The sequence below is a fragment of the Brienomyrus brachyistius genome, chromosome 15, assembly GCF_023856365.1.
Source record: "Brienomyrus brachyistius isolate T26 chromosome 15, BBRACH_0.4, whole genome shotgun sequence".
NCBI classification, from domain to species: Eukaryota; Metazoa; Chordata; class Actinopteri; order Osteoglossiformes; family Mormyridae; genus Brienomyrus; species Brienomyrus brachyistius.
Genome location: NC_064547.1, coordinates 4736433 through 4752226, shown reverse-complemented (window position 1 = coordinate 4752226; position 15794 = coordinate 4736433). Strand labels below are relative to the sequence as shown.

Below are 15794 nucleotides of genomic sequence, written 5' to 3'. Positions count from 1 at the left end.
AGGCATGTAAAACTGATACATTTACTCAATCTTTTTTAATGACGTAGACCAGTTCAAGTATTTTGGAAACATCTGTGTACAAAACATAAAACAAATTCTTATATATATATATATATTTATATATAAAAAAGCTGGACCAGCAAATCTGCTGGCAGCTAATCCTCTGGGCAAGGAGGCCCAGACGCCAAGACTCCCGTTAGGGATGCCTCCCTCAGTCCATCCTGCTGAAAGCAAGCAGTTCTCATACCACTTCACACGTGGGGTCTGACAGCCCTGCCAATGCACTGGCGGTAGCAGTCAGGGGCAGACGTACTCATTCTGGGTAGAAATGTGGCTGTGGGCATATTATTACTATTATTTCAGCTGAGTAATACTGAGTGGATGGCATGTGTGCCTCCTTGACTGTAGCCCCAGATCTGACCAAAACATTTTTTATGGTAAAACCCTCATGCTGAGGCAGGGGTGGGGGCCTGACAGGACAGAGCACTAGCAGCGGGTTCAGAGGTCGCTACCTCCATGAGTTCTTTTGTAGATCCTGAAAGGGAGACGAATGTTACTCATCTGAGGCCAGAGGTGGATAATTCAGGTCCAGAAAATAGAAGTCCAAACCAATACAAATCCAAAAAAAAAAAAAAAAAGAGAGTTCAGGAAGTGTCAAGATTTTGTTTCAACCAAACAGTTGAGTATAAAGAGTCAGAGTGCTCAAATGGTTGGTCGAAATAAAATCTTGGTCTGAACTTTTACTCTTGACCCGAACTACCCACCACTGTCAGACTTATATCAGATTAGTGCACAGAGCTAAACGTTATAAGGATAATCGATCATAGTAGACAAGTAACCCAGTGTCTAACGGCCGATTATTGCATTTGTCAGGGAAATATTTTGTGTGTGGCTTAAACCTAAGATAACGATTTGGCTGTCAGTTCAGCACTCTAATCTGTGTTTCTGGTGCATTTAAAAAAAAAACAAATAAATTAGTATTTAACTCCTTGTACGGTACACGAAAGTATCAGTATATAAACATTTGTTATAATGGTCTGTGAATTGCTTTAAATAATTCAATCTGGCTCACAGACTGTTTATAGTCTTTGTAAAACGATCATTCACCACCACTAAATCAGTGCACACCAACCTTCAAATATTCTCTTCATGTTGTCACTTTTTTTTGCTGAAAAAAAAGTAAGTGTCCCCCTTGGTGCTGTGTGCGTGGGGGGAGGCTGTTGTACAACTCAAATTTTTTTTAAATTAAAATACTGCATTTTTCTAAGATACTGCCCAGCATAGTGTGTGTACATAAAACGCCTCCCTTGTCCTAACAAAACGCTCAACCTACCAGGATCCATGCCGATGATGATGCAGTCCGTCTCATCCTCATCATCCTCAGTGTCTGCCTGGAATCCATCGGTCTCCATGGCGTCACCCTTATAGAATGTGCAGGTCACCATATAGGTCAGGATAAGAAAAATAAACCCCATTACTAGAAAAAGACTAACTTCTTTATTTCAGGACAGCTTTCAAGCAGCAGCCACAAAGATGAAATTTTAAAACAGTACAGTACTACAAACTGTCTCATTTCCAATAGTTATCCACAGAAACATTCGTTTCAGTTTAGTTTAAACTTCTGGATGGTATTAATCTTGCTTGCCCTAAACTCTATTTATTATATGAACACAATACAGACAGAATAATGCAAGATGCAGTGCATAAGAATATTTCTCATACAATGTAAAAGTTGTGTGACTACTGAGTATACCGAAGAATTAATGTTAAAATGCAGATTTTTAAGGAGCTATTAACCTATAAAATAAGTAAGGGTTAGTGCATGACAAGCGGTGCATTATCCGTTTTCCGGCTGTGAAGGACCTCAGTGGAGTGCGTTTAGAAGATGGGTTTGATGAATTCTTCCATCACTACTAGAAAAGCATTAAGTTAATATTAATTTCCTATTTATGATTTGTTTGTTTTGCCCCCCCAAACTTCTCAATATTTCTCAAAGCAGCTATGAAGAATTTTATCGTCAGGAATTCACTTTTCCCCCAATACAATTACAACGTTTAGGACTGACTGCATGCAAGCTACTTATACTTATCAAAACTATCACCTAGAAAAAAGGTTTCTTGTAGGACAAGGTTTATGCAGATATCCTGATGTGAAATTTAAAACCTTTTTAATAGCACTTAAAGTTGAATTTATGACCTAACTTTAAAGCATGAATATAAATATGCTTAAATATGCTTTACCAGAATCAATACCAATATTTACACTACAGTGAGTACACCTAGGGATGGGCTGATCCACATTTTTTCACTTACAATCCAATTCCAATACATAGTATCAGACATGGATTGGTCACATATGGCCAATACCCAAATCCATCTAAATTGGTCTGGATCACTGCCGATACTGATCAGAGATGCACTGATCCGATATTCTAACTACAACTCCAAATCAGAAAAAGTTGGGACAGGGTGGAAAATGTGAATAAAAAAATAAATCAGTAATTCACAAATGTCCCTTAACTTATTTCATTGCAGACAGTAGGAACACAAGATAATTCATGTTTTATTTGGTCAACATCATTTGATTTGTAAACAAACATCCATTCTTGCCATTCAGGCTTGCAATACATTCCAAAAAAGTTGGGATGGGGGCAATTCAGGGGTAGTAATGAGGCATAATAACTAAATGATGTGATGTCTTAAAAGAAGAGCTGATGCAACATGCCCCTGTCCAGACTTTGAAACGTGGTGCAGGCATCAAACTTAAATTGAGCATATATTTGTCATGAATTTTTTTTTCCATCATCATATGTTGTCTGTTATATTTTCAATTAAATATGAGTTTATGCAATTTGTAAATCATAGCATTCTGTTTTATATATGTTTTACAGTGTCCCAACTTTTTTCCAATCAGGGTTGTGTACACACACACACACACACACACACACACACACACACACACACACACACACACACACACACAGCAGGAAGCCCCACGCAAAGAATAGGTATGTATATCTTTGTAGGGATTCTCCATTCACTTCTGTGGGCAAAAACCCTTATCTAATGACGACTGACAACCTTAAACCCAGCCCAGCCCTAACACGTAGCCATAAATAACCAAACTAAATGCAAGACTTTTTTTTTTATTGCAGTCATAGATCTGTATAAAATCGAGGCTCATATTGTGAGTATAAATTTATTGAGAAAAATGTCCCAAGGCAAAAATCAAGATGTTTCACCCCCTTCCATCCCTCACACACACACACGCACTTTAGAACATCAACATCCAGTTCCACCTAGAATTACTCCATTCAAAGTGCAAAGGGTATAATAAAAGGCAACAATAAAACTAAACGAGAATAGACATGTACAGTAAAGTGTGATTTAAGGAACGGACTATGAGGGACACACTTGATTTTCAGATTATGTATTTCCATTCTTCTTTATTAATAATTGCACTGTGTCCATTACCCTGGTGACTATAAGCGAGCAACTGTTAATGAACACGTTTGAACATTCAAATACTAAGCCAATTTCACCTGCCATCTGGAAAACCAGGCGGTGTGCAAGAGTTTCCATCAACTCAAAATACTGAACCAGTATCTCGCCCCAGCAGAGATCACCACTTTAGATTATCAAGATTTAGTGCACATAGTGAATGGGCTTGAAACACAAAAATGATCAGTGTGCATCTCTGTCAGCCGGTACCAAAGGTCTGCAATTAAAAAATGATTTGATTGCTTATTGAAAGATCTTACAGGTAGAAGACTGAATAATGGACATACAATTAACTTTACAACAGTTGCAGGATTCTCATGGACAAGCCGTTTCAAGAGTTTGAGAAAACCCATTTGATACATTAGGTAACACACAAACTACTTCTCTTTGATTGGTCTAAGCGCTGTTTGTAGTCCATGGACCTTGAAACATGACTTGCTCCACAGCTGGGGCCTGTATAACCAAGCCAGATTTCTTGCTTTTAAGACCGTACAACTTGTCAGATTGAGGGCAACCCCCCCCAGTTTAAACAGACTTTCTTTGTTCACTTGTGTTTAACTCAGACTACCTTAAATCCCACAAGTTACCTGGCTAAGCAAGAAACCCTGCTTTGCGATGCAGGCTCCTGCTTTGCTATGCAGGATAGACATTATTTAGCCTGCAAGCCGAACAACTGAACTACCTTTCATAGTAAAAAGGCAGCCACCAGGATACGAACAAGATTTATTAAGTGTGTCTTTAAATCGAATTTGTAGCCAAGTCAGAAATGGTACATATGTTCCTTATTTAGTATCAGTTAAATGTTTGTCTTAATTTATATTTTCTCTCTGTGCATATAAAAACACATGAAACTTTAAAATGCATTGTACTATCTTAAAAACAACAGTACATAATACAGTAATAAGAGCACTACATACAACACTGCATTGAAGAGAACGCAAATCCGAGTGTATACAGTACTGTCAAATAAAGTTCTTAAAAGTTTCGATAAAAAGAGAATGATTAAAGGTCAACGCGTACTCTCATTATATCAAAGTCCTGAATTACCGAAGGGGCATTTCTGAGGTAACTTTACACCACCATTAAAACTGAAGCCGTTTTCAGGAGCGCCACAAAATAGCTTGTGCTCATTATTATGAACCATTGTATTTAACTCAAAGCTTTATGACAGTTGTCCGCAAGTTGAATATTCTTACCCCGCGGACTTATTGCACTGAAAAATAATCCAGCTAAACAGATTTCTTAGTATACCCAGTAAGAGGCAGTTACAGGTAAACATAAAAGAAAGATTTTTCAGCAGACTAAATATGTTTATGACCTCAAAAAATTAAGGCCTAGTAAACATATTTAAGACTTGACTTTTGAAGGCTTGGTTTAACAAAATTAAGACTAAGACTTTAGTTCCACAGATACCTTGTCAAAACCAGATTCAGAATCACAGTAAATCCCTTAATTAACTCTGCATACGCCCACAGTAGAAAATACATACATCGTCCATCTCAACTTTACTGCAGTGCTTTGCCACCTTCACTGAAAAAGAATGAGACTTAAAAGCCCAGCGTGATAAAGAAAACGCAAAGCACGAACCACAGGAACAAGGCTTGAATAAACCGTTTAAATGAACAGAAATCAACCAAAAACAGACATTTATAGTGTAAATGAGCTTTCCACTTGAGACAAAGGTCCCAGTTGACTGATTAAGTTTAAAAAGCCTTGTTTGCACCAGAAAGCTACACTGTGCTGCTGATAGTAACAGGGAAATATGTGTATTAATCACTATATTACAGTCTCTTAGGATAGGCTATTTTTCCAACCTACTTTGGTTCTCTCCAACAGGCTTACACCATTTTGTTGTTAAAATCAAATTCAATCCACTGGAATACTGCAGTGTCAGAGGCATTTCATTATTTTAAAGCTCTTTCACCTCAGCCTTCATACATCAGTAGCAGTACTAAGCCTGTCAATCATCAGATCGTCAATTGTCACTAATGCAGCAGGAGGTACCAACCTCTGCCCCAGCTGGCATTTATAGCTGGTCCTACCAAATCTACTTGCACTGTTCACTCACCTAACTGCAAAACTAAACCACCAGCAACCTTCAACCCCGACCTCAGCATCTCTGACCTTCATCATAGTGTGGAACGATCTATCCCCATTACACGGCAAACACTAGCACAAGTCAAGCACAAGGGATTAATCTAGGCATAGTGTCACCATGCTTGTACGTCCATGGGGCACTTGGAAATAAACTTACAATTCTTTCTACTTTAGATTACAGCATCTACCCTCCGGGTAGAAATAAAATGGGCCAAAGCTTAATTTGGTTTTGACATTTTTTTGCCACACAGTGTATAAGTTTTACGACGCACTAAAACATAGAAACGCTAACTGCACATTCACAACATCGGTAAAGTCTTAAGTCAATTTGGGGATACAGCATGATGCACTCAGTCAATGCCTACCTGCTCCGGATTGGCACACTTCTTCATGAACTTGGTGATGGACATGCTGCCCGCACTCTTCCTTTTGTTAGAAGAAGGGGTGTTGGAGGCAGACTGAGGGGTGGTCGGAGAGGTGTTCGGGGCACCACTGACCCCAGGACCATCTTCACGAGCACTGTGAGCCCCTGGGGTAACGTAGGTCCACTGACAGGGAATGGGCAAGGCCTCCTGGTCAAAGCGTGCAAGCACCTCAGCGTGCACGTACCAGCAGCAACGGCGGTAGTTGGCCCGCTTCTCATAAACGGCAGACTCCTTGATGAGCTTCTTCAGATGAATTCTTATGGATAAGAGGGGGATAAGATTACACTAACCACTCCCTATCAACTTTCAGATGTAGACTAAATGATAAAACCCTTCCACATATACTCAAAGCTGACCGGGGTGCCACTGCACCCAAAACTGGGGTACTCTACTGACCTAGCTGATTTGGCTGTTCATTACACAGATCTTTCTATGGTACATTACCACTGACCGTCTTGCAGGTGTATTACAAGTACAATTGTGTGAATACATCGACATTTGGTTCATCACAAACATCAAAACAGCAAGAATTTATAAGTAAAATTACTATATGCATTACTAGATAGATAATTACATTAAAAGGGCAAATACACATTTACACTGGTAAAGACCACTGTAAAATCTATGAGTTTGTCCAAGGCAAAAAACTGCTGTTGTCCAAAACAAGTTTGAAAACCCAAGAATTAACATACTGAAAGTGAAACAGAAAAACAGATTTCAAAGCACCCCATAGGAAATACCTTTTAGGGACATTATCACTTTGAGGACTGTTGGTTGGTGAAGGAAGCTGCTGACGGCAAAACTCCTGGAACTCCGTGATGATTACCTTACTGCTGTTCACATTGCCATGCAGCAGGGGCAGGAGGGCACTCAGCACTGAAAATGAGCAAAGCACACCTCTGCATCAACCAAGATGAGATGTTCTCTAGTGGTATATTTTTCCCCAAGAGCTCGAGGAGCCAAATGAAGATTCAAAGGGAGAGAGAACTGGAGAATAAATAACGGTGAGCGGCGATGCACCCACTCTGTTCATCCAGAACTTCCCGCGAAGGCCCCTCTGGGGTGCTGGGCTCCTCCTTGGGCAGGGGCTCCAGCAGGCAGACGGCATAGGGGTGCAGCAGCTCAGCCTCCAGCCCCTCACTCTCCCAGGTGCAGCCCGTCACCACCGCCTCTAGCACTTTGAACTTTTTCTTGGACATCAGCTCGTCCCACTCTCGAGCCTTCAGTTTCTGCCGCACTTTCTGCTTCTCTGGATCACCACCCTCCTGGAAAGGCAGACATTGCTATGATTCTGAGACTGACTGAAGGTAACAGTAAGAGGGCAAGTAGGACAGCCACAGTTAACACTGCTACAGAAAGGTTTGAAGGATGTTATACAAATCTCATGACAATCCATATTTAATCCAATCTCAACCTTAGCTGCGAGAAAGTAAAACTGGGCACGATAAAATGTGAAAAATTGCTATTATCCAAATTGCCACTTCAATGCGTCAGGCTAACCAGTCATAGGTTTTCATGAATTCACTATAAAGCTGTTAATGCTATCGAATAGTACAAGGTAACAAAGATTCTTATCACTCCAGCTATAATAAAGATAAAGGGCTAAGACAATATTGTAAACTCAACAGTATGCAAACTAACCCATAATGACTTTTCAATCTGTTAACACTGAACTGCAGTGAAATTGTGAATCTTGAATAAAATCATGTACCTCTTCTTCCAGTGCTCCCTCGCCATCTGACAGGTAACCGTGTGGTACGAAAAATCCATCGTCGTCATCGTCATCTTCACCACCCTCCTCCTCCTCATCCTGTTAGAATACAAATACCACTTAGCAAGGCTACCCATTCAATATGAAACTATTATACCCTCCGGTTCCAATCACTACCTGACTTTCAAAGTTGCCCGACAGCTGTACTGTTCACAATACACAACTTCTTGTCTTATCGGGAATCTTGAAATCATTGAGGTCTACACACTCCATGACAGATCAGCAACAATCTTTCACCAAGAGGAATCCCTGTCAAGCATGTCTGGTCTCCAAAGAATGTTTTGTTATGGAAACACATGAGAAGTGACCATGTGATACCACGTGTGAGACATGATTTTCGGTGTAGCCATGCCTCTTTATGCTGAACAATGCCTCCCCCTGGTTCCCCCTAAACGAGTTCCTTACACTCTCACTGGCTGCAGCTTGTTGCCGCACGCACTGCCAGTTGCAACTGGGTCACAACAATTTTCATACTACAGGATTTGGAGTTACCAAGCCCAGACATTTAATCTGCTATACATCTGAAGGGTGTCAGGGACACAATGGCGAGTCTGTCAGATTGCATCTTTTGAACAGTTCAGAAACAGTGATCAAGGGTTGATTTGCCAGTGTGAAGCGAACACCCGACTTGCCTCACATCTGGGGCTTTTGTTGGCAATCTGTCAGCAAGCAGAAAATTGGGGCTAAAACTGTGCAGTGTATACGTACCATTACACATTAATCTTTACTGATTGCTTTGCTTATTTTTATTAAGCCCCCCATATAAAAAAGGTATGCAGGTGACTACACCATAGTACTCTGCATTTTACAGCTGCACATGGTACGCCGCACGGACGCAACACTACAGTACTCACAGAAAATCTTGGGACACTTGCTCGATTTAGTAAAAATACCACATTTATTGGTTTTATAGCAAAAATCATTGCTTTAATCTTTTCTTTACAAAACATCACACTACAAACAACCAGTAATTTAAAAGTAAAACATTTATTTCAATTAGTAGTAAATAACTATTCTAAAAGATGTTCCGAGTTCATTGACAGGGAGTCCCTTTGGGTGCTTTTTAATTAGTAACAGTATTGCAATAAAAACCAAACATTTGTATTTAGTATCCCTTTGGGAGCCAATGACTACAACTGCAATTTATAACAAAATGGAAACAGTATGGAATGACTGTCAAAAATGGACACTTAATAAATATCTGTGCAGAAGATATGTTGCACCTCATGATTGTCAACCGACCTTTTATGAACAGAGGTATCAATTTCAGGTCCGGAAAGTAAAAATCCAGATAATGATTTTCTTTCAACTAACCAGCTGAGCATAAAGAGTCAAAGTCACAGTACTCATCTGGTTGGTTGAAAGTAAATCATGGTCTGGATTTTTACTTTCAGGACCTGAAATTGCCACCTCTGGTTATGAAATAAATTAGAAATATTTCTACAGAATTAAGCAAGCGTCCCAAAAAACTGAACACTATGCTGGTTAGAATATTAAACACAAAATAATCAAATTAATGCAAGGGAACAGTTAACTCTAGGCCGTAGCACATTTTAACTCACCCCTTCACTGTGAGAGAGAGATTCCCCTGGCTCCTCCTCCTCCCATTCCTCATCACTGTCAACCTCATAGTCCAGCAGTTCCTAGGAACACAGGAAGAACTCAGAACATTGAAAAGATTCGACTCTAAAGAAAGAGAAATGATCGTGGCCCGGGGTCTCACTTTGTCCTGTCGAAATGGACAGCGAGGAGAGACGACCAAGCTCTTTTTACTCCATGTTCCCCAGTAGGCTGGCCGATAATTCTCATGGAACTGCAGGAGTTTCATGCGACCACAGTCCTGCCGATCTGGTACACCATCAGGCTTTTGGCTTTCTATCAAAACAACACTGTCCCAGGAAACAGCACAACACACACACACACACACTTTAACTGGGTGGGCAACACACTTAGGACAAACTGATCAACCACCTGAAATCAGCGGAAGTAAATGCATCATAACCACTTTGACAAAAAACTCGAAGCGGTGTAAAATTTATGAAAAGGTAACCTGAATTCAGTGTCCCATTTTGCAGTAAGAGTACTGTAAACTCTTAGGCTCTTACAGGCTACGATTATCTGATAAAGTTATATATTTTACCATGAAAATTCAATTACTAGAAAACGCCTCAAAATCACACACTATAAACGTGCCTAGAATTATGTATTTAAATGAGCAGCTTGCCAGAATATAAGTTGAGGCATCTTCTAAGACACAGAAACAACATTTTTTCACGTATTTTTAACGAGTTATTACAATTTTAGGAAAGGAACTGAGGATTAGTTAATGGAACCTGCAACTTTAAAAATGTTAGTACAACAAAAATTGAAAGAAAAAAAAGAAAAAAAACATTCCCACAGAATGAAAATATGTACTAAACACATACAATTATAGATACATACATGAAGAGCTCTTTCACACTGATACCCAGCAGTGAAAACCATCCCGTATACTCTACCCTTACCTGAAAGGCTCAGAATGCCACAGATCGGTTCTCCCTGATCTGCGGGGCTTGTGCCTCCGAAAATCCCTCAGGCCATCAAGGGTAATGTCTGGCTGAGCCAGGTACCGGTCCAAAGAATCAAGAACCTCATCTTCACAGACCACACGGTTCAGTGGCGCCAAACACATGTGCTCCTTGATCTCAAAAGGAGCAAACTTCCCACAGGCAGCCGCCAGCGTCTACAGGAGAGATGGAGTATTGTGTAGGATATGTGTCCTAGGTGAAGCTTATGACAAAGAGAGCAATACACTGCAATGCAGATACGATTAACAAGGATGCACTAATCAATCGGCTAGTGACCGGAAATGGCAGATGTTCTTCTTGCTCAGTGCTGCAATTGGCTAGGCTAAATGGAGCTATTTTTTAGAGCTGAACTTTTGTCCAAAACGATGACAAGTAAGGCAAAAAGCTGTTTTTGGGGTAGTTTTTCCAGACATTTAGAATGACCAATCGCATTTCACATTTGGGGAGCAACTTTTATTTGAAAAGGTTATTTAAAATATTTTGCTTGCAGAAATTGAAGTTCAGGTGTTAAAAAAATAGTCTGCTAATTACTAAACAAAATAAACAAATAATCAAATCGGCATTGACAGATAAGGCTTAAAAATAAATAATGCAACTGGTGTATATCTAATGATTATAAGTCCAGAAGGCCAGCGACCGTAAAAGTCTTACCTTTGGGGCCTGCTGAGTTTTGGGCTTCTGTAGAAACCGGGTGATCTCTCCTTTCTCTGCTTTTATTCGCTGAGGGGAAGGGAAAAAATCATGTATAGCTTTTTAAATTAATGCAAGTTTCCTAATATTTTTATTAACAGTATATTATAAAGCTTTTGTATCGTTTTTGCTTTGATTGCTTTCAACATATTTTTTTGCTTTAATTACTCATTGTATTATGATTTGCTTGTGCATTGACCACCAGTGTACCAAAAAAAAAAGGGGTCCTTGTGGGGTCAACCTACTCAATAAACAAAGTGCTGACTGATAGCTTTCACTTTCATTTTTATTAGTCTCACCTTGGCAACAATGTGAACTTTTTAAACTAAACACCTTCCCACCCATTTTAGCCAGTCGGGAATGATTGTGATTTTAAAAATCCAAGAACGCACAAGGCACAGGGACAAATATAACCAAACAAGGAAGTCTGTCTCACATCTTTCTCTTCTTTCAACCGTTTTTCCTCTTCTTTTTTCCTTTTTTCTTCAAGTTTTGCTCTTAGGGATTTGGGAACAACCAGAATTTCATTCATTACATTTAATACATTCAAAATTACGATATTCAATTGGTTGAAATATTTCCTCTCATCAAGCAGAAAAGCACAGACACTCACTCCTGCTTTACTTTGCGCTGCTCCTCCTTCGCCCGCTGCTTCTCAGCCTTTTCCCTCTCCTCCCTCTCTTTTTTCTCTCTCTTTTCCTTCTCATCTCTCTCCTTTTTCTCTTTTCTCTCTCTCTCACGCTCCTCCTTCAGCCGGCGTGCCTCCTCCCTCTTTTTCTCTTTGGCTGCCTGGGCCTCCTGGCGCAGCCGATTTCGCTCCATGCGCTGCTCCTGTTGTTGCCGGCGTTGCTCCTCCGAGCCCTAAATAAAAGGTAAATCAGCTAAAAAAACTTTTGCACATTTTCCCCTATTTACTATACATGCAGAAAAGCAGTAAATCACCTACTGTGAAACCACCAATAAATAATACATTTTCTACTTATGGGAGAGCGGGAAGATATTGGTCACCGTAAAACCATTTCACAGCTTTAAATCGTTACCTTCAAAGAACGTCTTTTTACTTTTCCCTCACTTGCGTTCGCATTGGTCTTTGGTCCCTGTGGAAAATTTAATTTTTATTACAACCAAGACTTCACTTCATGACTCAAATTTGAAATTAACACCATACTTCCTGTACAAATTACTTTTCAGTAAATACCACCTACCAAACTGATAATGGATCAAATCAGAAAATTAAGATAAAAACACGAACTACAATATCACGCTACAGTTATAAGACTGTGGCAAAACAATGACTCACTGCTGAAGGTGGAGTGCATGTGGTTTTGGCAGTCTCGGGTGAACTCTCCACCACTGACACTGAGCTGACGGATGACGGCGACTGTAAAGACTCATTTCCATGGCTGGACACCTCAGCCTCTCCATCCTCCTCAGGTTCAGAGACAAGTAGGTGCTCCTCCTGTGCAGAGCCTGACTGTGGATTAGATGCTACATCTGCAATACTCCCCAAGCTGGGCTTGGTAATGGAGTCCTGAACAGGCTCAGGGTCTTTTTTCGGCTGATCTTCTTGCGTGGACGGCCCAGATGTAGGGGGGAGCGCTACAGCTGGCTGCAATGTGCCATCCACAGAGTTTGAGTCCTCAGTGAGGTCAATGGTTATTGCACTGCCCAGGGAGCAGTTTCTGCGACTCACAAAAATGTCCAGCGGCCCCACACCATTCACCAGGATTTTTTCACGAGGTAGCGGTAAAGAGGAACACTCCATCTCATTCTCTCCATCCGAAGCCTCAGTTTTAAGGTTAGGGGGGGCCACCGTGCTCCGAGACTTTTTAAGTTCTCCATTTTCCTTAGGGACTGGATTTAGACGTTTGAAAGGAAGGCGAGCTGTGGAGAAATCCCTAATACTTACTTTTTTATTTCTATAGCATAAAAACTTAAAATATGCAAATGGAATACATACGCCAACATTTCATAAATTAGAAATCGCACACAGGTACTGAGCTTGGCTGCAGCTATACTAACTGCATACCTTTAAATTATGAGTGACAGAAATTTAGAGGCCAACTTATGTGACATTACCAGGCAAAATGACAGATTGGAGAAGTAGCTCAGGTGTAGCGAAAAGGAAACATACCCTGAACAAGCTTCTTGACAGCAGTGTTGGACTTGTCCTTGCAATCCATACCTGCAAGAGAAGGAGCTTCCTAAGTTAACAAGAGATCGGAGGCCATGTTTAAGAGTCTAATCTAACAAGCTTTTCTACTAATGTACTGCAACACGTAGACAAAGCCAGCCTCTAAAACTAGTCATTATTGTACGACAGCAATCAACACCTGTTTGTTCACGCGATAACAAGAGATGGCAGTCAGCTTGTTGTGGATACCCTTAAATTTCGACAAATTCGCATTATCCACTTAAAATACCCGTTCTGAAAACATCTTTGAGACAGGGCAAAATGCCAGTTTCGGACACGTGACGAGACAAACCGAGAAGCAAACAGGACAGAGCAGCAACAAAAAAAGGAGAATTATTTGCTTTGCTCTCCCGCCAGAAGTACGTAGATGAATGAAGGGCCGAGGCGCAGGCCCAGACTCCGCGCTCCCACGTCAGGGACATCGCCGCAAAAACCAAGAAAAGGCGTCCAGGAGCGGGGACATTGGGTGGCTATCCCCCGACTGAGAGATCGAAAAGTTGTCGGTTTTAACTCGGCTCCTCACGAAGCGGCAGTATGCTTGGAAATACTCTCAAGGGGGGAAATATGAAGTAATTTCTGTCACCCATGAGGACTGTTGCAATCCGCATATTAATAAAAGTAGCTAGTCAGGTACATTCCCACCAAAACACGGGAATTATCACTCGATTCCCGCTCTCGGAAACCTTAAACATGACCTGGTGAATTTTACCCCTCAGTAAAAAAAACAAAGAAAATAAACTAATTTCTGTCGGTTACCACTTAGAGACTTGAAAACAAAAGGGCGTATTATGCCAGTCAACGAAAGAGTGGATGGACAGTAATTTACACCTGGCAACTAGTTAGTAAATCGTCGTGGCCCACTGGTTAGAAGAAAAGGCCATTTTAAGGACAAACAACTTACTGATTCACTAGTAGGAAGTCAACAATATGATGACAATCCAACGCTTTATAGATAAAAATAAAATTACGATAACTAATGTATTGTTGAATCAAGTAGCTCAATAATTAAAACTTAAGCCCAGAGAATTGTTATTTGTTCGTATGAAGTTTATTCTTAAGTCTTACCTTTACCCCTCGGGATGGTCGGCAAAGGCCCTTCCGAGGACGGGTCTTCCGTTGCTAGCATCACTACCATCAAAAACTTCCTTTATAATAGGAGCAACTTTAGCGCAAAAATACCTGTTTGTAAATATTCCAGCAGTGCTATTTCATTTGTTTTGTCTTCTGAAACAATATCTTTTACAATAAAGTGTAACCGAACGACAGCAATATTATCACTTTTACTAAACAAATCTGTTTCGCCTTCTCCTACGAGTTTCCCTTCAGATCCAAGCAAACCACCTCGCGCTCGTCAGTCTGAATTGGCGGGAGCTTTTCGGCACCGCCAGTCCCTTCATCTGATTGGCGGATGCGTTACGACGTCATCGCGTCCAAGAGCAAGTCAGACATTTTTCTTGCTGTTTCGGAGCTCAGGAGCAAAGATGCCATGTGACCCCGCTGAAAGTTTCATGCTGTTTACGACCCCCCCCCCTTATACAAAAGGAGGGTGTGATGGTTTTTGTTGCAACCGACCCTCTCATTAATGAATTCGAACTATGAAATATATGCCACATATAGTAATTGATATATTTCTAAAAAAATGTATCAAAATAAGAATGTTCAAGACTATGAATTACGTAAGTTTTGAAAACGAAAAATCAGCAGGGTTATGTATCAAGTTCTGTTTGAAAATAAAAAGACAACATGAGTATGATCTAAAAGTAAAAGAACTATGAAAATGGCTTCCATGTGGCTCCTCTGTGTATTTTATATCCCTCCTTACAACATGAACCGCAGGGTTTCAGTTTTGTCATTTAGTTTGATATGCTAATTTTTGGTAACCTAGCAAAATCAGTATGCAATGCTCGGCCAAACTGATAGATGTGCAAATCAGCAAACATCTGCAGAACGCAGAAATTATTTAACGCTTTGCTTACATCCATACCCAGGCTCTTCAATGTACCATATACAAACAAACAATTCAGGCTATTTATGGTCTATGGTCTTGGCAATACTTCCTAAATTCTCTTGATGGTTTCCTGGCAGGCGACAAACCCAGCTAATTCAATATGCAGTTGATCAGCAGAAGACAGAAAAAAGAACAAATCTTAAGGGGAGGAGAGAAAACAAGGAAGATGGGATAAGTGGAAAGGAACAACTAAAAGCCTACCGGTTCAAAAAGAGGGATGTTAGGTTTTACAAAGTTACCACACACTATTTTTTCTCCTTAAATCATACTGTGTATGTATTGTACGTCATCATATGACCGGTCTTGACTGTCATTAGAGCTGGACCTTCTTCTGTAAGAATGCGGTATACTTCTCAAAGGCACCGATGCTTGAAATTAAGTATTTTAAAAACTCAAAGAATCTATAATTTATAGGACTCTATGCACCTTTCCAGCTTAACGGATCTCATTTGAAAGAGTAACGACGACATTTACTAAGCACAAACGAATGGAACGAAGTAAAAAGTAAATTCTTTTCGCCAAATAAGTAAAAGGAAATTACT

At 40.3% G+C, this 15794-nt stretch overlaps 1 protein-coding gene across 3 annotated transcripts; it reads right to left on the bottom strand.

Moving 5' to 3' along the window:
• Positions 1-16: 16 nt before the first annotated feature.
• chaf1a (chromatin assembly factor 1, subunit A (p150)) lies at positions 17-14621 on the bottom strand. Of its 3 annotated transcripts, none has more exons than XM_048976281.1 (16): positions 14310-14621; positions 13185-13235; positions 12351-12934; positions 12091-12147; positions 11664-11911; positions 11487-11547; positions 11012-11080; positions 10298-10515; positions 9517-9682; positions 9356-9436; positions 7734-7832; positions 7047-7287; positions 6763-6898; positions 5963-6278; positions 1334-1421; positions 17-535 (listed from the first exon to the last, which is right to left on the bottom strand). In XM_048976281.1, the coding sequence occupies exons 1-16, from the start codon at positions 14377-14379 to the stop codon at positions 447-449; spliced, it is 2574 nt and encodes an 857-aa protein (XP_048832238.1). In that variant the 5' UTR covers positions 14380-14621; the 3' UTR covers positions 17-446. The 3 variants fall into 3 exon arrangements, with proteins under 3 accessions (XP_048832238.1, XP_048832237.1, XP_048832239.1); XM_048976282.1 differs by lacking the exon at positions 17-535 and adding an exon at positions 551-1168; XM_048976280.1 differs by lacking the exon at positions 17-535 and having other exon boundaries at positions 550-1421.
• Positions 14622-15794: the final 1173 nt, after the last annotated feature.

Excerpts from the sequence above, each read along its gene's own strand:
- chaf1a (XM_048976280.1), bottom strand. The coding sequence starts at position 14,379 with ATGGTAGTGATGCTAGCAACGGAAGACCCGTCCTCGGAAGGGCCTTTG. Across the intron at positions 11,912-12,090 it reads TAAAAAGACGTTCTTTGAAG|GGCTCGGAGGAGCAACGCCG; the intron begins GTAACGATTTAA and ends CCTTTTATTTAG. Across the intron at positions 6,899-7,046 it reads GGAAGTTCTGGATGAACAGA|TGCTGAGTGCCCTCCTGCCC; the intron begins GTGGGTGCATCG and ends GCTCATTTTCAG.